Source organism: Carettochelys insculpta, chromosome 6 (assembly GCF_033958435.1).
Source record: "Carettochelys insculpta isolate YL-2023 chromosome 6, ASM3395843v1, whole genome shotgun sequence".
NCBI classification, from domain to species: Eukaryota; Metazoa; Chordata; order Testudines; family Carettochelyidae; genus Carettochelys; species Carettochelys insculpta.
In genome coordinates this window covers 107,181,720-107,205,751 of record NC_134142.1, presented here as the reverse complement: position 1 = coordinate 107,205,751, position 24,032 = coordinate 107,181,720, and the positions used below count along the sequence as shown (strand labels likewise).

At 43.6% G+C, this 24,032-nt stretch overlaps 2 protein-coding genes across 4 annotated transcripts in view; one reads left to right on the top strand and one right to left on the bottom strand.

Moving 5' to 3' along the window:
• Positions 1-4,795, top strand: part of TSG101 (tumor susceptibility 101) — a 55,727-nt gene extending 50,932 nt beyond the window's left edge. For 2 of the 3 annotated variants that reach the window (XM_074997775.1, XM_074997776.1), the window contains exons 8-10: positions 4-206; positions 2,457-2,696; positions 4,470-4,795. In XM_074997775.1, the coding sequence (XP_074853876.1) occupies positions 4-206; positions 2,457-2,696; positions 4,470-4,559 (533 nt within the window). In that variant the 3' untranslated portion in view covers positions 4,560-4,795. Of the gene's footprint in view, positions 1-3; positions 207-2,456; positions 2,697-3,188; positions 3,239-4,469 lie in introns of all 3 variants that reach the window. The other variant, XM_074997777.1, reaches the window with a different exon arrangement.
• Positions 4,796-8,510: 3,715 nt separating this feature from the next.
• On the bottom strand, positions 8,511-23,635 carry LOC142014736 (L-lactate dehydrogenase A chain). The gene is made up of 8 exons (XM_074997779.1): positions 23,581-23,635; positions 18,978-19,112; positions 16,699-16,816; positions 11,881-12,054; positions 11,224-11,397; positions 10,266-10,383; positions 9,648-9,771; positions 8,511-9,253 (listed from the first exon to the last, which is right to left on the bottom strand). Exons 2-8 carry the CDS (start codon positions 19,101-19,103, stop codon positions 9,089-9,091), a joined length of 999 nt encoding a protein of 332 aa, XP_074853880.1. The 5' UTR covers positions 19,104-19,112; positions 23,581-23,635; the 3' UTR covers positions 8,511-9,088.
• Between the last annotated feature and the right edge of the window lie 397 nt (positions 23,636-24,032).

Sequence of the window (24,032 nt, the reverse complement as noted above, 5' to 3'; positions counted from 1 at the left end):
CAGGTCCCAGCAGAGATGGTACCATCAGCGAGGACACCATTCGAGCATCTCTCATTTCAGCAGTGAGTGACAAACTGAGATGGCGGATGAAAGAGGAAATGGACCGTGCACAAGCCGAGCTCAACGCCTTGAAACGGACAGAAGAGGACCTGAAAAAAGGTCACCAAAAGCTGGAAGAGATGATAACTCGCTTAGACCAGGAAGTGGTAAGCTGATGGAGAAAGCAATGCCATACGTCTTGGTTTCCAATAGTGAACTGACCCATGTGTGTCTGTTCTGAGCCTAGTGGATGTTTCTAGGCTTCTAATGTGTCAGTTTTTTAAAATGCCACCTTTTTTGAATTGTGTGTGTGTGTGTGTGTGAGTGCACACACAAGAACCAGGGATGGCAATGGAGTGAAGGCTATTCAACTCTGTCCAGAATGTCCAGTTTATTTTATTTAGCTGTAGGGAAACTGTAATACATTTTGTTTAAGGATGTGTTCTCCTGAGGAAAATGAAATAGGTATGTAGATAACTTTCTACCTCCAGCTTCTGTACAGTAATAGAGATCATTTTTACTATATCCTTGTACTGCCACTTTCTCCTTGTGCAAGTTACTTTAGCTTTCCACTTTGCTTTACCCCTTTCTTTAGGGAGAATGTGAAGATGAACCAGCATTTTGAATAAACAGGGGTTGTACTGTGCATTATTCTTTTAACAGCCCTGTGAATGAAACTAGCAGGATGTGTGACGTTACAAAAAATCATAAAATGAATGTAATTCTTCCCTAGTTCATAGATAAGATTTGGTAATATTTTTAGAACTTTCTTAGTAGGTACATTAGAAATTACAGTATATAATAAAACTGATGGATTATATGTCAGGCTGTTGTATTAAAAGCATTAACATTAACCAAAAATGCACAAAAGCCAGGTGGATGTTCAGTGTTCAGCTTCTCTCCCATCTACCTTTTCCACTGCAGGCCCTCTTTCACTATCCCTCTTCTTAACCTACTCTCCATCCCACACACATCCCATTTCTGATGACCAATAGATGATTACAGTGGAATTCAGTTCTTCACTCTATCTCTCTTCCTCCAAATAAATTATATGGAAAAAGGGATATGCAGCAGGCTGGCAAAATTTTAGATGATGTACAGTTTTTCAAGGAGAGGATAAAAAGATTGGGACTTTGCAGCTTGGAAGAGTTGCAGTTAAGTGGGGAGTATGATAAAGATCTATCAAATCCATCACCCAGTTGAATTAATAGGCAGCAAATTTAAAGCAAACGGAAGAAAGTACTTTTCCACACAGTTTAGTCAACTCTGGAACTCATTGTCATAGATGCTTATGAAGGCCAAAAGTGTAAGTAGAGGCAAAGAAAAATTCAGCAAGTTCATCTTGGAAGACAGATCTATCAATGGTCATTGGCCAAGATGGTCAGGGATACAACCATATGCTCTGTGTATCTCTAGTCTCTGAATGCCAGAAACTGAGAGTGGACAACAGACGGTAGATCGCTCAGTTACCTGTTCTATTCATGCCCTCTGAAGCACCAGGCTTTGGCACTTGGCTATATGGACTTATCTTCACTCACCCTGTGTCTCTCACTGTATATGGCTGCTCATCTTCCTTTAGCTGCATATGGTGCTCCTCTGTGGGGCACTGAGGAAGATTGAATAGGAGTTTTGGGAAGAGAATGTATTAATTTTATCTGGTGGGAGGTCCCAAACCTCTGTACTGAGGCTTCTGCACATCAGATGCTCCTCCTGGTTCTGCTGTCTTGGTATATTAGGTAACTGTGGCAGCAGCACCAGAAAGAGCTATTTGTGTGTCAGTGCCTTGGTACAAAGAGTCAGTTCTCTCTTACCATTGTCTCAGCTCTTCAGTGCACTTTGGCAACAGCATGTGGGAGCTCTTCCATTTCCAGTGCTGTGACACAGAGGCACTGGACTCCAGTACTACCTCAGTCTCCCTGCACAGTTCTGGACCCTCAAACCAAAGGCCCACATCTCCCACAGTAAAAAGCCTCTTCCATCCATTATCAAATACTTGCTGATATCCTGTTAGGCCTCCATAAGCAGCATTCACTCTGACCTGTGACATTTTTGCTCATCGTTTCATGGCTTCTAGACTACCTCTCTTCCCCTGGAGCCCTTGCTTTCCCAAACCCCTGCTTGCTCTCTTATCAACACAGACTCTGTGGTGGCCAAGTACCAGTACCAGTGCCTTGAAGCACTGGGGAATGGGAGTAGCTGTTAAAACTGGGCAACTACAATTTAATCATGGCAAAACTAAACTGTCTTCTTGAGTCTGTGTGGTGATAGGATTTACCCAAGGAAAACCGTAATATAAGCGAACAAAGAAGAAATTCTTAAAGTCTTTTATCTAATCAAATGTGCATCAGAGTAAAATTTGAGCAGTTACCTGGCTCCCAAGAGCTTTAACTGGGCAAATATTTTAAATATATTTTTAGGCTGAAGTTGATAAGAACATTGAACTTCTGAAGAAGAAGGATGAAGAACTTAGTTCTGCACTGGAAAAAATGGAAAATCAGTCAGAAAATAATGACATAGATGAAGTTATCATTCCAACTGCTCCACTTTACAAACAGATCCTGAACTTATATGCAGAGGAAAATGCCATTGAAGACACCATCTTTTACTTGGGAGAAGCATTGAGACGTGGAGTTATTGATCTAGATGTCTTTTTAAAGGTAGGTTTCTCAAGACGTTTTTAAGCATGCACTGAGAGTTATTTATTTGATTCACATTTTGGATCTGAGAATTCCTGTGGCTCTGCTCTGAGATAGTTACTGTTGCTGTGTTCTTTTGCCAGTGGGGAACCAGTAGGTTTAAAAATGTCTGCCTTTATAAAAGGAGAACTTCAGTTTATAAAAGGAATGTCCATGTATTAAAAGTCCCTAGTTAACGGTATTGTGCTACTGTGTTCCTAGGCTAGGTGTAACACTGGCAGTGCCAGTGTCCCACCCTGCTTTATTAGTGTACCATCACCCTGATTTTGGAAAAACCAAGTGTAACAGTGAGCAGGTATTCAGTCAGTCTTCACCCTCATTTGGTCTTTGGTGCCTTTGCTGAAACAGCCAGCTAAGAATTGTAGGATTTATGCAGAAATGGACTCAGACCACTGACTTATTTCCCATAGTGCTAATGCTCCACTTTGTTCATCTTTTTCTTCTTTCCATCAGATTTTCTAGTCCAGGCAAAGCTTCAAATGGTTGGGCTGCTTTGAGTCAAGGTATAACCTGATACTGAAAGATGAATGTGTTTCAGGCATTGTCTTCAGTTGGCTCTTACGGGTTGTCTGATTCTAAGGCAAGAAAGCCAGGTGTGTGGAGGGACAAATACACACAGAAGCCTCTTCTATAAAAGAGAACCTGCTCATTACTACTGCCCACCTGTGGATTTTTTTATGAATATAGTGAAGATTTGATACATCTTATACTCTAAATTTGGCAGTGAGCTCTCTTTAATATGGATAAAGATAGGGCATAGAAAAAGGCAAGTAGGGGAAGAGGACAGTTGCAGCTTGTCACCTGCTTAACTGTGGTTGTCAGGCTGGGGTTTGTAGCATTACAGCAGAGGTGATTCTTTAGGGAGGCATTTGAAGGAAGCCAAGAGGCATGTGGAAGAAAGCATGGAGGCTTTTTACAAGGGAAGCTGGCAAGTACATAGTAAGGGCCTGGGACATTGGCAGAACAAAGGCAATGCTATGTGTCACAGTAAATTATTAGGTTAGGAAAGGTGGAGTGAAATTGAGGGATGAAAGGGCCGCTCTGTGTGAAGCCTGTTGCATACTGGGGAGGCCTAAGTCTAGGACAGAAGTTCTCAAACTGTGAGTTGGGACCCCACAGTGGGTCATAACCACATTTCAGTGGTATCACCAGGACTGGCATTATTAGACTTTCATTGGATTATGAGGATCAGGTTATAGTCTCTCTGCCCATGCCTGTAACTCTTGGGATTCAGACCCTCTCCCCCCAACCTCAACCAGGGTAGCAGGGCTTGGGCAGACTCAGGCTGCAGTTTTCCCCCTCCTGGGGTCATGTAGTAATTGTTGTCAGAAGGGGGTCTACAGTGATTGAATTTAATTAGTTAAACTCTCCATAGATCTGACTACATTTTACCAGGCACCTGATTCACTTAAAATAAACCTTACTGAATGAAATGTGATTGGATTTGATTGCTGTTTCTTCGCAACGAATGTGCTGTGAACTATGTGTAGTTTTCAGGAAAATGTAAAGTGTTTCCTTTTGGGACATCTCTTGAGGTCATTGCTCTGTTTATTCAACCAAATTTCCTCAAATTAGGTTTTAGCCCTTAAAGTTTAAATATCCATTTTCAAAAATAAACATTACATTTGAGTCTCTGATCATCCCAGCATTAAAATTTTGGATTGCACAGTTGCCTGATTGTGCTGAAGGCAATAAGGTTGATAGCTACACTAAATTTCATAATTTTTTCCCCAGCATGTGCGTCTTCTGTCTCGCAAGCAATTCCAGCTGAGGGCGCTAATGCAGAAGGCAAGAAAGACGGCTGGACTCAGTGATCTCTACTGACCTCTTTGACTTCAGTCAGAAAGTAGGGCTACTTATGAAACTGTCACACTCTCTTTTAATCTGTAGGGGCCCAGAATAAATTATTACATCACTCAAGTGTAAGATATTTTGAATCAATAATATATTTTCTTTTTCTTTTTGGTAAAGACTCGCTTTTATTAATGCACTTTCTATTCCCTGTAATCTTTGTTTTGTGTTGGTGAATTAATCGTAAATAAAACTTGGTGCATATCAGTTTTCTTCCTGTGTTTCTGTGTAAAATATACTTTGCAAACAGAGAGATCTTCCGAAGTTGTGCATCTTTTTATTTAAGACATATGTCTCTTTCAGTAATATATTACAGAGGCTTGGAATCATCTTTCTTTTTTCTTTTGAAGAATTAGGAAGAATAAACACAAAGTTGCTTTAAGTATGGCTATTCTTATGTCATCTTTAGATTTATGATAAACTAATGAATGCAGGTGCCCAAAGTAAAACCTTGTCCTTTGTGCTAGATCTTGCCACCCAGGAATTGTGATTTCTTGCAGGGTGACCACAGCAAAAATGGAGCTGTTTTTCTTTCTTATTTCATCTTGGTATTACAATCAAAGATGGACTTGCAGTTTGTAAGAACAGATAGACAGTAGTGAATGTTAACCTCAAAAATTATGCTGAAATGCATAACCTCTCATAATCACTTAATGGAAGTGTGAAACAAAGCAATTTCCTTATCGCATTTTTTGGTCTGAAAGTTACTCTTTATAATCCATACTAATAGGTTCTGTTCTCTTCCCAGGTAACTAATTACCACTACCACTTCAGCAATCTGGTAGAGTCATTTGCTTCCTTAGGTTAGGAGTGGTGGGCTATCTCAACAAAATCCTTCATGTAAGTTAATGTTTTCCCATCCACATGAAGTACAGATGTCATATACTCTAAAGCAGTGTTTCTTAAAGTATGTTCTGCAGAACACTCCTGATGTTCCGTGAACAACGCACAAGTGAGCTGTGAGCATCTGAGACTTTTTCGATATACACTGATGGTATATGTTTTCTGTTATTAAAACCAGATACAATGTTACTTCATTGCTATGATAACTGGTTTAAATTACTGGTTTTGCTGTCTGTTGCTGTTTGGTTTAGTGTTTTTGTCTGACTTGTTTAAGAAAAAAATTTTCACAGGTGTTCCGCACAAAAAATATTTGGTGTTCTGTGGTTTCAAAAGTTTAAGAAACACTTCTGTAAAGGGCCTAAAACAAGGAGCATTCCCAAAGCAAACACCCCAGTTTTCATACTAAGAGGCCAAAGAAATCGAAGTGCATCTCCCAAGAGTCTGATGGAGGGAAATTTCTTCATTCTTGTTGGAGCTGGACTCTGAAGACACCCGATGAGGAGTTTTATTGGTGATGACTGAACCATTTAATCTGGAGTTAGAATAAGACCCCTATTCCTTCAGGTTTTATTTAATTCAAGATGATTTTTTGCTTGCTTTTTTTTTTTTAAAACTTCTGTCAGATAAGTGCAAGAAATAGTGTGGGGTTTTTTTTCCCTCCTAAAGTTTCAATAATTAGTTTTCTTCCAACAGTCTGCTCTTGAGAAACATGCCTAACTTCATGCTGGAGAAAAAATTCCAGCTTACCATGTATCCCTCCTTACTTTCTTTCTGGACTTGAAGTGGGACAAAAGGGATCCTGAACTCATGGTCTGTTTCTCTAAATTACATTCTAAGGGCTGTAGCTGTATCTCGATAAATCCAGTTAGTTTCCTCAAAGTCTAGATATACCTTCCTTAAGTCAGATCACTACAATTTAGGGTCCCTATTAGTAAGTACTTGGAAGTATTTCCTATATTGGGGTGGGCTGCAGGAGGGTGAGGGGTGGACTTGAGCTGGAGTGGTGTAGGGATGGGGAGCTGGGCTGCAGGGAGTGGAAGGGGTTGAGACAGAACCAGAGCTGTGTGCAGGTGGTGAGCTGGTGGGTGGCTTGAACTGGGGTGGGGGGTGAGCTGGAGCTGTGGTGACTCAGAGCCAGACCTGAGGTGAGCTGGCAGGAGGGCTGAACTGGAGCTGGGGACGTTGATCCAAAGCCATGCCTGAGTGGTGGTGAGCTAGAGCCAGAGGTGGAGGGTGAACAGGAGCTATGCATGGGTGGTGAGTGGAGCTGGGGCTGTATGGGGCTGAGGTGCTTTGAGTCAGGGTGGGGGGAGTGAGTTAAGCACAACTGGAAATTGCAGTACTGGGTTTACTACAGGAATTGGGGTCAGATGCATAAGAGTGGGGTTGTATACTCTGAGACCTTACTGTATAGTAATCCATTACCCCACTCTCATTGTTCTTCTGTATTGTTTACCTGATTCTAATGGTGCATTCAATTGTAGGGGTGCTGTTCCTTGTGTATATTAGCAGCAAATACTCCTATTATGGCATATCTTCTGGTTCATTTGCCTAGCAGTCTCCTTTATTGTGTGTTTGTCTTAACCTGGAGTGCCAAAAGTTGAGCTCCTAAGTCCTTATTTTACATATCAAAATTTAGAAAACAATGAGCACTTGAGGCCCTGTAGTCTCTGCTCTTGGCCATTAGATGGGATTTTTATGTAAGGAAAAAAACTTGGCTTGAGATGAGAGGCTTGCTGTAAATGGTGAAGCTGCTGTTCTCTCCATCAGGCTAACTTTAGAGCAAAGCTCTACATGAGGAAGTCTATAGGTGGGGTTCAGACCAATGGTCAGTTGAGCCCAGGGCCACACTTCAGAGGGATAACTTTGAACAGGGCAACTTCATCATCCATTCCTATTGTCTAGGCCCAGCTCCTACTTGGTGGAGATTTTAGGGCCTCTTCCATGCTAGGCCTGCATGTCTACCCACAGCCATCAATAGCCTCCATTTGATTATTCTTCTGAGCCTAGTTACACTTTTTGCCTTCACAAGGTTCTGCAGCTATGAAGTCCACAGGTAGAGTGCAAATTAAGTGTACTACTCCCTTTAAACCTGCTTTTCATAAATGTAATGTTAAATACTAGTACACATGTTAAAAGGGCTTTCTTCTTTGCTTCCTCTATACCACTTGTGATTTTATAGATTAATCTTCAAGAAACATGGGGTATATGACAATTGGTCTTTTTCATGGCTCTGAACACAGCTGTTATACCCAGTGTCATTCCATGCCTCATTTGAGATGAGGTGATCAGAACTGTGTGCTCTATTCAACACATGAGCATTGTGCAGATTTATATTTGATACTGTCTGTACTATACAGTGAGACTGTCAGACATGGTCTGGCCTGATTTTCATTGGTACATATGGCCAAGTGTCCTGCAATCCTATAAAACTTTACAGCCAACAGCCCTGGCTCAGTGTTGTTATTCAACTCTAATTTCCCCTAGAAGTCCAGCAAGTAGTAGCCCTGTTAATGCAGTACTGACCTCCTATGTTTTGGCAAATCTTTCATTGCCAACCTCTAGGTTAGTTTTTTTGTCTATTTATTTAAAAGCTGCAGCTACATCCAAGCAGCTGATTAGAGAATTATCTAAAATGATGAAGCAGAACAACTCAGAGCTGACCATTTTGTTTGTATACTTGAATTTTTACTTATTAATTGACATTGAATTTCATTTACTGTTGTCTCACCACCCATTTGAGAGATCCTGCTGTCATTCTTTGCACTTAACTAGTGAGGGACTGTTTTCTTTAGAAGTCCCCTTCCCACATTATTTTATCCCAGGCCAAATACAGCTTTTCTTTACCTCTGTGCAAACTGACCATATATTCCTACCCCTTGTTTTCCCTACTATATGTAGTCATCAATGAGGACTTCCCCTTTTATTCTAGAACTTAATTTGCTTAAGTCCTTCTGGAGGAGGACTTGTCTGAAAGTCCTACTATATAGACAACTAGCTTTGTTAACTCTCTCCTAAGTTCATAAATTTGCCTTTACAAAAATCCATGTTTAACTTCTAAATTAGGGAAGGAAACCAAAGCAAGATTTCATGGTTTATTTGGTGTTAGGGCTACTGCTAGAATTGAATGTTTACAGTGGCCTTTGTGTACAGAAGTCCTGGTTTTTACATATCTAGTTGCCAGCTTTATAGCTGTCATTACAGTACACAATTTGAGTAAAAGGTATGCACAGATGCCGAAGCAATATGGAAAACATTTGGACCTGCAAGAAGTTGAAGCTATGACTCAGCAGAAAAAGTTGGTTTGCCTTTATCTTTTCTCTAGTACAAGAAATACTTTGGTCTCAGTTATTACACAGCTGTGAAACCAATTCTTCTGAACTGAAGAACGGAGAGGCAGGATTTTAAGCAGTGTTTTACAAGGAGTGCTAGACCTACCATACACCACTGAACTGTAACAACTACATGCCGATTCACTTCTGGCTACAAATACAGGTTTAGGTGAAGAAAAGCCACAGAATGGTTTCCTATTCTAATTTTGGGAAACTGTTCATATTAGGGTTGAATATTTCTAAGTCTGTACCTACAACCAACTTTACCTACTTGAAAAGTGCAACAGAAATCCACTATACTGTTTTAACAGAGAAGTGCTAGGACAATTAAAACTGTAGTTCTTTCTGGATTCCCCACAGTGTATCTGCACTTTTCCTTAGCTTTTCTTCCTCCTCACTCTTCAGCGTCATCTTTATTACATCTGTAATGCCACTGTATCCCAACACACAAGGAACACTTAGGAAGACATCATTGCTTACTCCATACATACCCTGAAAAGAAAAAAGATGTTGCTTTATTAGACTGGTTGCATTACAACTTTGGTTTACTTTTTCCATGTCACCATCTCCTTTAAGACAGTTGTCTAAATGGCTAGCACAATTTCCCAGAAAGTTAAGCAGCTCTAGATATTAATCTGATTAAAATTTAAGTGTTTGAAATGAAAACTCACCCTATACCAGTTTAGAGAAAAGCCTCTGTACATCTGGAGTTTAAGCTTGAATTACTGAAAATTAAGTCTTGCTTAGTCACAACAGTATATTACCAGCACTGCTCCAGACTTAGGTGTGCAAGTTTAGGTAGTAGGGAATAACTAGTTACAGCTATAAATTAATTTACCTTTAAACGTAAGTAGAAGTTGCTCTGCTTTAGCAAGCAGCTGCTTACCTTAACCATAGTTGAAATGGGGTGCACCCTTCTTAGGTTCTTCATAATAGTTTCAGCTAGATCTGCCACAGAGAAACCAATAGCCCATGACGTGTATCCCTTCAGCTTGATAACCTCATAGGCACTGCAAAGGTAAAGAACTTTCCTTACATTTTCTAAAATCAAAGTATGAAACTTTAAGACAGTGAATGCCATTTCCAAAACCAATTGAGTCAGGAGCAGCACAGTCCCCATTGACTTCCAGCAATCCTGTGCCCTTCTGCAGGCCTAAGCACTTCTGAAAATTCCACCCATTTTGTTGAACTGATGAGCACTCCTAAGCTATCCAGTATTGGGTTCTCCACCCTGAAAAAAGTTGGTGAGTAATGAAATTGTGTAAGAGTTCCTGCTCGCAAATCATAAGATTGGGCTCACCAGAAGCTTGTTTTCTCCATTACACTGATTAATGTTAAAGCCATCCTTATTTTTAAGTTCTACTGTTTCTGCATCTCCACACTGTATCTGCTACAGTGTCTGTGCTTAACTATGGTATTGATACTATCCGCTCTATTTGGCATGCACTATAGTTCTGCACCATTTAAGAGTAAACCAACTTGTTCCACTACAATTGTTCTTTACCTGTCCACCACCTGTTTGTGGACCTCTTGCCAACGCTCCTTGTCTGAAGCAGTTCCTATGTCAGGGTGCAGAGCTTTAAGGGAGACACCAGCAACGTTGACTCCACTCCAGACAGGTACTAAGATAAATACACAGCTAAGTTACTTCAAAACAGAGCAGTTACTCATCCTCCAAATGAATCCTAATTTCACCTCCACCCAAATATAAACTGACAGTGTAACACTTGGTAAATTCTGTTGCCATGCAAGTGCCATTGTGCTTTGGGTGTATGAGTTTAACATTTAAAAAGAAAATTAAAGTTTATGTATCAAAGTATGAAATCTTGTGAACCTAGTCCAGATTAGGTTCAGCTACCACTAGTCCATCTTTCATCTCAAGGTTAAAGGTGGTCAGCTTGGGTTTTTGGATTGGACAAGGAATGGGTTGACTAAGGGACTGTTTCATAAAGGGACAAGGGAGGTGAAAGGGGGAAAAGATTTTCAAGTCTCCCCTTCCCAGACAATCACTTGAAGATGTGTTAGGCAGTGTTAGCATGGGTAGTGAGACGAACCAAAAGTGTTAAGACACAATGACAAGAATTAAATACATGTATGTCTGAAAACTGTTTTTAGGAGTCCCTTAAAAGGAAGAGCTTCACTCTCCCACTCCTTCAACTCCCTCTTAGAGCCCAGAGGAGAATTTAGGCTACAGGTTTTGACCCTTCTTGGGTTACAGTAATGACCTTTTCTAAGCAGAGCAGGCCGAGTCAAATATAGATCATCTACAGTTACTACATGCCATAGAAGTTAAGGCAATGCATATTTTCTTAAATTGCCTGTTAAGGTCCTAATAAACTACTTTGCCAAAGACTGAGTATTGCTATTTCCTGGGAACCTGCCAGAGTTTTAACTCTTGACTCCTAGTCTAATTTTCTTTAAAACACCAGAATAAAGCTAAATTTGTGGGACTTAATACATACCACTAGAATCTCCATGCTCTCCAATTATCCACCCATGGCAGCTTAGAGAATGGATGCCCAGTTTTTCTCCCATGAGATAGCGGAAACGGGCCGAATCCAAATTGCAGCCGCTACCAATAACACGGTGCTTAGGAAAGCCACTGATCTTCCAAGCCACATAGGTCAAAATATCAACTGTTAATACAATAGCCACGTTACAAAAATGACTTTTGTCAAAGTAGGCGTTCATTCAACTTAAGACTATTTCAACAGATTCTTGGGCAGGTTCTAGCTGTAAGCAGAGGTTTTTGGGGTTTTGTTTTTTTTTTAAACTAGATCTACTGACTAGAGCACAAATGCAATACACTTTCTCAATTTATGGATAGTTGCTAGCTGCGTGCCAGAGAAGTTTAAACTGCACTTACGGATGTAGCCATGAGAGGCAAGTTTGCCTATTAAGCTTTGCCACCCATTCAATGTGAAGGATGGAAGAATGAGGAGGAAGTGACTGAATCTTCCCTCAAGTTCTGACCCCAACTGGGAAGTGAAGAGACAATTACCTCATAACCCCAGCCCCATGAACTATATTTTAGTTTTGCCCCTCTAAAATATGCTTCCCACTTCCATAAGAGGAAGGGAACCAAGAGGGCTTTATTAAGCAATCATAATGATCCTGACCTGGATTTGATACGACAAGCAGCATGCAGTCAGGGCTGTATTTGACAACATTGGGAATGATGAATTTGAAGATGTTGACGTTGCGCTGGACCAAGTTAAGCCGACTCTCCCCTTCTTGCTGGCGAGCCCCGGCTGTGATGATAACCAGCTTGGAGTGTGCAGTCACACTGTAGTCTACAAAGAAAGTGCCAAATATTAAATCTTTACACATACAGTGAGCCTGGAGGTCCTCCCTTCCTTGAGCTAGAGCTCACACATTGGAAGGTGCTGGGAGGCAGTGTGTGGAACACAGTGCTCAGATAATACATTATCTTCTACAATCATGAGCAAATTAGCTTTAATTTGTTGCACAAGTTTGATAGTACAGTAATGGGGCCTAAATGAATGTGTCAACTCTGAAGGGACAGGAAAGCACCATTATTCTGAGGGTGTACCTGCTACAGAGACAAAAGTTAAGTCTGCACAGCTATTTCAAAATTACTATTCCTAGTCACTTTCTGCACACTGTAAAACTACTTGTTATGATTTAAGCAAGAGTACCAAACTCAGGGCAGACTGGGATACAGGGCACAAACCCCAAATTGGCTGCAAGAGGTATACTTAGATTTCAGCAATCCTTTAAGTGTAAGCTCTTCTGCCACTAGAGCAGCCTAAACATGAAGTCAGGCAGGCCTCTTGGTTCTCCAATCTATTTTTCTATCCAGGTGAGCAAACTTTTGTATAAGGTCCCATACATGCCCCCCAAAAAAACAGAAAAAAATTCAGGTTACTCCTGGTCCTAAAGGACCAGTAACTTAACCCATCTCATATGTACTCCAGCCATGACAAAGGTTGAGTATGTAGCCAATCTTGTGGTAAACAGTATCAAGATTAACTAAATTGGGAAAGGAAATAGTTTGTTTTAAAACTAAAGCAGATGGTAACTCATTTAGGTCTCATTTCAAAAGTTGGTAGTAGAACCTCTGATAAGCAAGATCTGTTTGGATGTGTCTACACTACAAAAATAGCTTCAACAACTTCTACACACACCCTACTTCGAAGTTAAACTTTGAAGTAGGGCACTATTCCATTCCTATGAATAGAGTAAGGACTTAAAAGTTGGGCTCCCTACTTCAAAGTTAACTTCAAAAGAAAAAGTGTGTGTAGACTCTCTGCTGGCTACTTTGATGTAGTGCCTAATTTCAAAGTTAGTTCCTCCTGTAGATGCACTCTATGTTCTTTAGAGCTAACCCAGACAAACCTGGGGGACCTTTTCCTCATGCCTAGAAAATCCCTCCTCTCCAAGACCAAGCAGTGCAGAGATTGAAAACCTTACAACAAAAAGGAATTATTCTCATCCTTGTGAGCTACAGATTCAGCTGATGGAAGTTCACCTGTGAGACTCTGCTTTTAAGGAGAAGAGCAGAACATGAAGTTTTTTGTCCTCTTGTTTAGAGTATGTAAGGGAAATTTCACTGCCAATGTTACCCAATGAACTACTGTAGATCAGGGGACCTCTCTTTTATGAAGGACTTAACTTTTGCTGAAGATCAGTCCTTCACCCTAGTATCTCTCTTCTGTCTGGTGACTCAGAGGCTTAACATTCATCCACTCAAATATTACCCTATAGTATGATTTCCATATATTTTAAGTGCAATAATGCATGCAGCAAGTCAACCATTTAACAAAAGCTAAATATTAAAACATTGTTGCACTTCTAACATCCGTTAGGAGCTGGTATGGTCACAGGTGCGCCAGACTGATTCTAGCTGTGCATTTCAATGTCCTGTTGACATAGGGACCATGACAAGTTAACAGGTGATCTGCCAGCATCTCACACCAGTCATGGTTTTCTAAACCTTTATCCTGTTTTCCTACCCTTAGGTGTCTCTTCTAGACTGACCAGTCCTTAATTTCTTCTCCTAGGGAAGCTGTTTCATGTCACTGGCCAATTTGTTGCCCCTTTTCTGGGGGAAAAAAGTTGTAATTTCACATTTAAGCTAATGAACATGAGAGCTCCTATGTTCTGGAATGGGCCACTGAGGCTAGAACATTTTTTAAAAATGTTTTCAACGTAAATGTTTCAGCTCAGCCATATGATCATGCTAGCTCTCTTTACTCTGTGGTTGGCTAATAGCCACCAGGACTTGTGTCCTTGTCTACTGCTCCTATTGGCTACAAACAACCCAGATCTTGCCAGCTTAAATTCCACAATAAGTAATAACTGACAAATGTTGAGGAGTAAGTCTCTTAGCCATAGTCAATCCCTAGCAGAAAAGGTATTTTTAGTTGTAAGACATATCACCCCATGCTTACACTAGCCAGAGAAGCACAGAACATCACTACCTATGCCTCAGCTGTTGTCCAGATTGGGTTCTCTATAGGGCTACCATCAGCAGCATGCACCTACTATTTCCTTTAAAGAAAGGGCACATTCCATGAAAGGTAACACAGTCTTTCCAACAGGGCCTTCTTCCACCTTCCATCGTTGGAGTACCTGACTGAGTTTTGTTCCATTAAATGCTCTTGGGTAAACATGAGCAGATAAGGGATCTGCAGATAGGGCTGCATGGCAAGCAGGCAGACATGGCTATATGTTCTTTGCTGCAGTCTTCATTCATCCTTCTTGAGATTTTCTGTTTCGCTGTTCTCAGTAGCTTTTAAGGAGAAACCAACAGGTCTGTCACCATCCTCCTCAATCAACAGCTTCCCCATGCGCTAGGGTTTACTTAAGCAGCTTTTAGATGTTTTGGGAGTGTCTTTCCTATTTTTGTTGGCCTCCCAGTATACAGACTTCACTTGTCTGTAAGTCATGGCTGCGAGGAGTTGTGCAACATCCTAATTTAGGTGACCCACTAAGCAAAGTTGTATGTGTGCGCTCAGGCATTCAGTGTTAGTCACACAGTACTGGTCCGGGACCTTGTCTGATGACTTGATGTTGCATGAGACAGTTCATGTGAAAATGCTCTGGTTGCTTCAAGTGCCAGCTAGAGTGTCCATGTTTCATAGCTCTAGAGAAGAGAGCTTAACACCATCCACACACAGCTAGTCAGGAGCAAGGATACTAGCTTGAGGCAGAAGTTAGAATTAATTCTCTGCTCTGCCAGACATCCTGGGATGCTGGACAAAGCACTTAAAGCTGCTGTGTTAACATATCCAATTTTGAAATAAGCTGTTCCAGAATAGCTATTCTGGAATAGTTTATTTCAAAATAACACTGCTACACAAATGCATTTTGAAATGGCACTTTGCTATTTTGAAACACAGTATCTATTTGGAAATAGCCACTGGATGCACTATGGCTTATTTCAAAATAGGTGCTATTCCTTGTTGAACGTTTACCAGTAAGGTTGCATTGTGTAGACAGTAGGGTTACATCCACACTGAGATTAAATTCAATTTTAAGGTCATCGACTCGGTTGTACCAAGTGAGCGTCTTCACTGTAAATACCATTAGCTCAATTTAGGAAGCACTAATATCAATATCTATCATCACTGGGACAAGGATGGGCATGGTGTCAAGTTCGAATTCAACAGTTCAAATAAAGGCTAGTGTGGAAGCATCATGTCTTTTAATTTAATTCAATTCATTAGCCTCCACAGGCTGACTGGCACTGCTGCACCTGGCTCCTCACCCCTTGTGGGAGCCAGGAAACTGACCAGTGCAGCAACTTGCTCCCCCGAGGTAGGTGCAGCAGCAGTGGTCAATTTCCCAGCTCCCCCAAGCTGCAGGGACCTAGGAACCAGGCAGTGGGATGAGCACTGCCACCAGTGGGGGTGTAGCGGGGCCCCAGAGGAGGGGGCAGAATGCGGAGCTGAGGAAACTGTGGAATAGGTTCCCACAATCCACTGCTGTGACAGTCAGCGTTCGGCCGTTCTAATGTGGCAGCACTAATTCAACTTTGTGGGAAGTGAGGATACTCAAAATCTAAGATGTAAAAACCCAGATTTGTAAAGTCAAATTTATCTGGTAGTGTAGACAGCCTAGGATAGTAATTTATTGTCACAGGGGGTTGAAGGCTAAAGCATAACTGGGTTCCAAAAAGAATTAGGAAATGGGAGCCCCCAAGGATGATCTGGGCACAACCCCATGGTCTGGGTGTACCTAAGCCAGAAACAAACTGAACAAGACAACTGATCACTTGAAGTTGCCCAGTTTCTGTTCACTCCTTCTAAAGCATCTAGTACTGGCTACTGGGATAGCTGGACCACTGTTCCGATGCAATATGGCCATTTTTATGTTTATAGAATATAGAACTGGAAGGAACTTTGAGAGGTCATCAAATCCAGTCCCCTGCTGTGATGACAGCACCAAGCACGATCTGTCCTGTATTAGCAAACAGGTTAAATCTTCTGTTCGATACTAGGACTAAAAGGTCAAGTTTACCACTTGGATGAGCAACTGTGGCTGAAATGATGGTGTCCATTTAGAAACTATATTAAGAGAATGTTTGCACACAAGGGCCATGTCTACACTAGCCCCAAACTTCGAAATGGCCATTTGCATGGCCCTTTCGAAGTTTGGGGCTAGTATAGACACAGCCAAGGTGTCGCATACCAGTTTGAATAGCTGTCAAGCCAATAGTGCATCCAGGGTCAGGAGTTTGGGATGGGGAGAGCATGGATATATTCATTACATTGGTTAGTGGGATGCTGGAAACCCATACATACTAAGGGCCCACCTTGCCCAGAATAATCATAGTGCCTCTTGGTGGCTGGTGAGTGATATATATAGATTCTAGTGGAAGATGATGGGGAAGAGGATAATGCTGATGGTTTATTGAGATACCCACAGCAAATATAAGGGGAACCTAAAACAGAAACCCACAGAACACTAACCTTTGCCAGAGACAATTTTTGGTGTTCTAAGGAAGAGACTGCCATGCTGGAGATCCAGCATCTCTCCTCTCAGCTTGTCTTCAATGACATCAACAAGAGCAAGTTCATCAGCCATCTCCTACAGGAGGCCACAAGAACAATTAAAACCAAGTAAGTGTGCTGGATTTCTGAATTAAAATGTTTCACTAATCCATGAAGTCAGACTTTAGCAAGAGGGCAGCAGGATATTTTAAGTGTAGGTAAGGAACTGTTGCTGGTCAGAATAAAAAAAAACTGCCATTCTAGTTACCTGGAACCTCTACTTCCACCAGGGTACTAGCTTTTGAGGGGAAAGTACTGAAACTTGTAGGAATTTGTGTCTGTACCGCATCTCACTGTCATTCAACTGGAGTGGACATGTTTCCATGCAAGGTCATCTGAACACAGGAAGTGGCTTATGAAGCATAATCAGGGTATAAACAATGACACTTACAATAATAAAAAAGCATTCAAGGCATGGTCAATAAATGGTTTTGTAATTCAGTGTGGAGAATGCAGTACAGATTTAGAGAAAGCTACTGTCCCCATCCCTAAACTCCATGATAAAGTTTGTTCTAGAAATGACCCTTAATACTAAGTGCAATACATATACAGTGGTGCCTTGATTTACATGAGGGTTGCGCTCCCACACACTTCACGTAACTCAAATTTCACGTAAGTCGGGGGATGTCTTTCTCCAGCGGAACACAAGTTCTGCAGCTGGGGAAGCAGCAGGAGCACTGACTTTTTTTTGAAAGGTAAGTCCTGGGGATGGGGGGAAGGGGACAGTTGGGGAGGGTTAAGCCTGGCAGTGGGTTCAGGCCATGGGAGGGGGGGCAAGGGAGTTAAGCCTGCAACTGAGCTGGAGCCATGCACGTAGCGGGGAGGGTGGGTAAACTGGGGTGGAGGCAGGCAGTTGAGCTAGAGCCATTTGTGGGGGTGGTGAGCTGGGCTGCAGGGGTTTGAACTAGGGCTGGGGGGGGCAGGTGCGAGCCACACATGCATGGCTGGTGAGCAAGGCTGTGCTTAACCTGCATTAATACAAGTTAAGTGGAACTTGAAATTGTGCATTTTGAGAGTTTACTGGATTTACATCAGTCCAGAATTTTTCATATCAAAGCTGGAATAAGTGATTGAGCTGTTTCATGATTTCACAGTGTAGTTATCTCCTTGCTTCAGACCAAACAGCTTTAGGAATTTTAGCAATAAAAATGAAGGTTTAGAATCCAGATATTTTCTTTAACAATTCTATTTCTGTTTTACATGGATAACTGATGAAAATAGAACCCCATTTATCAAACCTTCCATTTTCTGTCTCTTATGTCTTAGCCAACAGACACGGTTAACCATCTCGTCTCTGGCCACTAGACGGTGCTGCAGCCCCATGCTTTCCTATTCCCTCTTACTCGTTTTTTTCATTAGTGGGTCTGGCCCTGGTCCCAGTCAGATCAGATATATGGGACTCTGTATAAAAGTCAGAAAGCTGGCAATTGTTGAGCTGACACAGCTCACTATTAGAATGTTTCCTCATGCATAGCAAAGGTATGAGTGAATATCTATGTTCTATCTAGTGCATGGTTTCCCAAACCTGGGGGCTTGCCCTGCTGGCGGTGTGTGGAGAAATTCCAGGTGGGGCATGAGTTGACCCAGCTCCCGCATCATTCTCCCTTCCTGAAGGAGTCAGCCTTTGGTTCTGGCTCTCAGCCCCTGACATTTTACATGGATGACCCCGCACAGACACTATGGCTGGGTCTACACTTGCCCCTTCCTTTCGTTAGTGGCTGGTGGGCAGGCAGCTGGTCCCAGCAGTGTGGGGCTCGGGTGGGGGGCAGGCAGGTGGGTGGCTCTGGCAGTGCAGATCTTGGGTGGGTGGCTGTCACAGGCAGCTTGCATAGGGCTCAGGAAGACGGCCCGCTGGGGCTGCAACAGGTACCCACAAGGGGCCCAAGCAGAACTATTTGTGCTTACTTTTAAGTTTTAAATAACATTTTTATATCAAGTTTGTGTCTGTAATTTAAAACAAAATTTAATTTTGTTAAAAAGCCAGTTGGATGGTGGTGAAGAGGTGGGGGGGCATGAGGGTTTCTCAAAAATCAAAAGTAGGGGCATGATGCTGAAAAGTTTGGGAACCACTGGTCTAGCATATCAGGTAAAGTTGGCATTTACAAAGGTGAACAAGCCACCAGATAAATTAATGGATCTAGCTGTTCTCCACAGCTGTCTTTACTCTCTGAGGAAGAAGGGTAAGCCTAGACACTCACCTTCATCAGGATGCTGATTGCACAAGCCATGCCCACTGCACCAACCCCAACCACAGTAATCTTGTTGTGGGCATGACTGTCCTCCTCTTTGTGAACATTTTGAATGAGATTCTCCTTAACAGACATTTTGTAGTCCTGAAAAAGAGTGATCTTCATAAGTTCTAAGCATTTGAGATATTACTGTAGTTCTGAAGTAAACTTCATGTGCATGTAATCCTGGACCCTGTTACTAGATGTAGCACAAGCAGGAAAGTTAGGCACAATCACATAACTAAGACAGTTGGTAAGGGCGCTTGCAAGAGAGGCCCAAAGCATACCTTTTTGTTGAGAACCTGTGGGTCACTAATAACTATAAATTGATTTTGATACAATAAGCAAGCTGATTATGGTTTGCTTCCAATAAAATGTTATGGGGGACAATTATACGATCTGTGTAGCCCTCCAGTAACAAGTTCCAAGATTAGCATAGAAGGCTTGTATTTTAGTCCAAGAATTTGTTAATTAAAGCCACTTTTCTGTATTTCACAATACAGTATTGTGTTTCTGCTGCACCAACACGAAGGGGCTTGTCTGCACTTAAGCCAACAGGAGAGGTCTCAGCCAGCCACTCAGAGGATCTTCGCCAGAAGCACTACAGAGGCACAGTTGCATTGGTACAGCTGAGCCACTGTAGCTGCTGTAGTATGGAAGGTAGCTGAAGTAACCAAGGTGTTTCCTACAACTTCCGATATGGATGAAAGCAGGAAAGAGCTCTTCAAGATCACTTGAGACTTCCCAATATGTAAGTGGGAGTAGACAAACCAACTCCCTAAGTTCTCTTATAAAATTTTCAGATGCATTTGAGAAACTTTCATTCATGAGCCATAACTCTCCTCCCCTCCACAGACTATTATTACACAAGGAATATGTTTCATCTGCTTGTACAGCCATAGAAGTTTCCCTCTGGTCTCTCCATTCACATTTCTGTTAGGCACATTTTCCATCACAAGGGAGATGAGTTACAGTCTGTTGAGGCAACATGAATATTCATGAGCACAGTTTGAAACATGGCAGTAGTAATATATCCAGTTCTTCAGTCAAGTACCTGCTGGTGAGAGATGGTCTATGCAGGTCATCTGACTGACAATGGTCAGTCATTTCATGGGAAAATGACAATTATGACATTCTTAAAAATATTGCTTATTTGAGCCACAGTTGTGGGGCTGGTTCTTTCATTCAAATGTATCAGCCATTCCTGTTGGAAAAAATACCTTAATGTTGACCATTGTTTTTAACCCAATCTGGTAGAGGCTTGTAGTTTTTAAGGCTATGGGAGGTGGGGGCTATGTAAGAGAGGCTTAGGACACACCACTTACATCAGGGGAACAGGGCAACCTTTTCAAAAGCCTTTGAGTGTCCTAGAAGCTTTTGAAAGTGTTCCTCTACCCGTTTATTCATCAGTATTGGACAGATGTTGACCTCATGTGTCACTTCTGACAAGCCATATACCAAGCCACAATCATCCCTCCCAAGACAGCACAACTACATTGCACCAGGGGAATGTAGCCCTGCTCCAGCATGTCCTTCAGCGCCAGCACAGAGAGCTCAAGTTTGCACTGTAGATTCAAGAAGAATCTTGTGCTGCTCTTTGTACTCTGGTCCCTATCCAATCCTTGCTGGTGTTGATGCAGGGACAGACTCCTGCTCCCTGCCACAGTGTGGTAGACTCGTGCTGCTTTTCTGCTAGGCACAGGCTGCACTTACCAGTGTGAGTGAGGAACCACCCTGCCAGCTGGCTCAGAAATGGCACCCTATAGGCCCAGTCCAACAGCCTTCCTCTTTACAATCTAAGTCCCAGAAAGCTAATGTTGCCATTTGGCCTCTTGGCCAAGATCAGTGCCACCAGGGGACTGAGCAAAAATAGCTACCCAGATGTGTGGGGATGCACTTGCTTTATGAAGCCTAGGGAGAGATAATGCAGTAATTTATTTAAACAGCAGACTCCACCAATTAAGTGTTTTATAGTCCCTTTGTACACCACGTTCTATGAGACACTTCATCTTTCCAGCAGTTGTAGCTCATCAGTGTCATATCTGCTCCACTATGTAAAGTGGGTTACCTTTTAGTGAATGCCATAATTGTAAGTGTAAGCTCTGCCAGACAGATGCCTCTTTAGTTCACATGGTACAAGGTCTAGCAGGAAAGGCCTTTTATCAGAGCCTCTCTGCTGTACTGTACAAGTTAATAAATTTTCCAGTTTTCCTATGTATAGCTCCTGCATGTACAGCTCAGTGAGTAAAGGAGCCAGAGCCATGGAACATCTCTGCTTCCCAGAGCACTGTGTAACATGATAACCACAATTTATCGATAGGCCAGATTTGTCCATTGAAGTAGGGTTTCTATACTGTGCTGTACTCCATCCCTTCACATCCCAGATTTTTTTACTAGGTGGTACATGGCCCACTTAAGTTTGGAACTGCTGCCCTGAAGCATCTCTGCATGCGTCAAGTCCTCCATGAGATACATCATACAGGAAATGATACATTATGTTTGGATCAAGGGCCAACAGAAGTATTTCATCAAATCAACTGTAAGATGCTTTAGGGATTAATTCCACCCAAGAAGTTAGAGCTCACAGACAGCCAATACTTCATGGCACTATGAATAATCAAATGTCTGTGCAGAGTATGAAAACTAGTGTGTAGATCCGTTATCTGCTGAAGTCAGTAAGTGACTGAATCTACTTCATGTGTGGCTCTGTGCCCATGATCTATTTCAGGAAACTCACTTTGCAAGATGCACTTTTCTGGAAGTGCTTTACAACCGCAAGCTTTTTAAAGGGTCATCTTAAGCAGGAGACAAATAACTTCAGTCATAAGTTAGTGCATATTTGGAGCTAAAAGCAGAGCTAGCACCATACGGTTTAATATACAGACAGGGATGCCATATCCTAGGCAAGCAGTGGGAATTTAAAAAATTCCTACCTTAGAGAACATGGGACTCAGGTGACTCAGACTTAGCCAACAGTACTGTCCCCATTCTTCACTGAAGAAATTAAACTGCTTCCTAAGACAGCAGTTACTGGGACCCAAAACATGTTTGGTTCTCCCCCCAATGGTGGAAACTATAGATATGTTTGTTTAAAACCATAAATATTAATTGGCCTATATTTTCCCTGCCCTGTCATGTTTGCATAGCTGTATTTTCTTTCTTGCAGTGCACCAGAGTACCAGTGGGATGTTATACTACTGTAAATGGAATACAGCACAGAACAGGGGCTGTGGACTAGCTAAGACTAATACCTTCCCAAACCCAAAGGCAAGTGGCAGGTGCTAGTAACCAGAACACTGTTAAAGCAGAGAGCATAGCAAAAGGCCTTCTGAGCAGAGGCAACTGAGGGGTGGTGGGAGTCCCTGAATTTTACCCAGAGACTCAGCAGTTAGGAACAGATATGTAACACCACCAGCCGCTGCTCCTTAGGAGCCCTTGCAGGGTTATTCCCTGCCGTGAATTGTGCTCCAACATCCCTTGATGTAATCTGCTCTAAGATCAGCCCAAGCGCCGCCTCAAATAGCCCAGTGCTGTTTCAGTTCCTCTGTATGCTCAGTCCTGCTCCAGCCGAACGGAATGGCTACAGGAAGATAAGTCCTCACACGGTGTTAAAGGGGAAGCTGAGGACTGGCTCCCCCCGACCGGGGGCCTGATGCCCTATGCAGTTCAGTGCATGGAGTAACGCACTTTTCATGCCTAACCATCCAGTGAGTGACCTCTTAAGCCAGGGAGAAACCACAAGGGTCAGCCCAGCCGGTCCCATCGCGGGCATGAGTTTCACATGCCCTCTCCAGCCCCAGGCAGAGGCCAGCCCTACTCCCCCCTTCGCTCCCCAGAAGTCACCGAGCTGGGCTGCCCGGGGGAGCGTTCGGTGGTGGCTAGATGCAGGAATCCTGAGAGCAGCAACGAGGTTCACCGCACGTCCCGCGGCCCTCCCCGCGGAGCAGCCGAGGCACCAGCACCGCGGGATCCTGCCCTCAGCCCCAGTCAGGATCAGGTCTTCGAGGCTCAGGGTCCCTCATCAAGGCGCGTAAGGGGGATCAATCGGCTAGTCAGGCGCCTGCATTGGGCGTGGGGTCACCCTCATCTCCCGCAGCCGCGTGCCCAGCGCCCGCGCCAAGCCAGCACCAATGACTCAACCGCTGCTCAGAGCGGAGACTGCAGCGTGCGGAAGCGCTTGGAGCCCGGGCCCCACCGCCCCGCCGGCACCAGGCACCCGCACTGCAGCCGGACGCACCGCCCTGCAGCCGCATTAGCGCTTTCCGGCGCTCCTGCCCCACTCCCCGTGCCGAGGGCGGTGGAACTTACCCTCCCGTCCCGGACTGACGGGCACCTGCAGCTGCCCTCGTCTAAGAGTCCCGCGCTGCCCCTCGCACCCAGTCACTCGCCCCACGCCACTGGAGACCCCGGGCGTTACGCAGCCAGCGCCGCCCTGGGGCCCTATAACACCGCCCCGTAAGGACTCGGGGGATTCTGCAACTAACGCCCTCGCCCTCCAAGCAGCCCCGCCAAGACCCGGGAGCACCTATGCACAGATGGGCGCCTCGCGCGCGCCTGCCTCCCTGCGGCTTACCCCGGCGCTCCACCTCCGCGCGCTACCAAACGCCTGCCGCTGTCACTGCAGTACCGCGAGGGGGCAGGGGAGGGGGATTTATATAGGGCTCTGCTGCTGACGTGCGGCCAGGGGGTGGAGCCAGTGCGGTCGGCTGGCCCGCCCCAAGGTCGGGAGGGACGTGCCCGGCCGCACGTCTGGCGCCTGCTAGCGAGTTGCGGAGCGCGCGCACTGAGTCGGTGGCTGGTCAGCGACCTCAGCGGGGGCCTCCAGCCTGGCATGGGAAGTAGGCGGCTTGCCTACTTGTGCCTACCTGTGGCAGCCGTTTTGGTGCGCCGCCGCGCAGGCGGGTCTCGCTTTGAGAGATTAGCTGGGAGCTGCGTGAGGAGTATTATTAGCCCCGTTTCACCAGCGGGAACCCCCTCCCCCTTGCAGCAGGGCGGATGGGGCGTCTGTCTGGAATAAGGACACGT

Excerpts from the sequence above, each read along its gene's own strand:
- LOC142014736 (XM_074997779.1), bottom strand. The coding sequence starts at position 19,103 with ATGTCTGTTAAGGAGAATCTCATTCAAAATGTTCACAAAGAGGAGGAC. Across the intron at positions 16,817-18,977 it reads CAATCAGCATCCTGATGAAG|GAGATGGCTGATGAACTTGC; the intron begins GTGAGTGTCTAG and ends GGCCTCCTGTAG. Across the intron at positions 9,772-10,265 it reads CACAAACAGGTGGTGGACAG|TGCCTATGAGGTTATCAAGC; the intron begins GTAAAGAACAAT and ends TTACCTTTGCAG.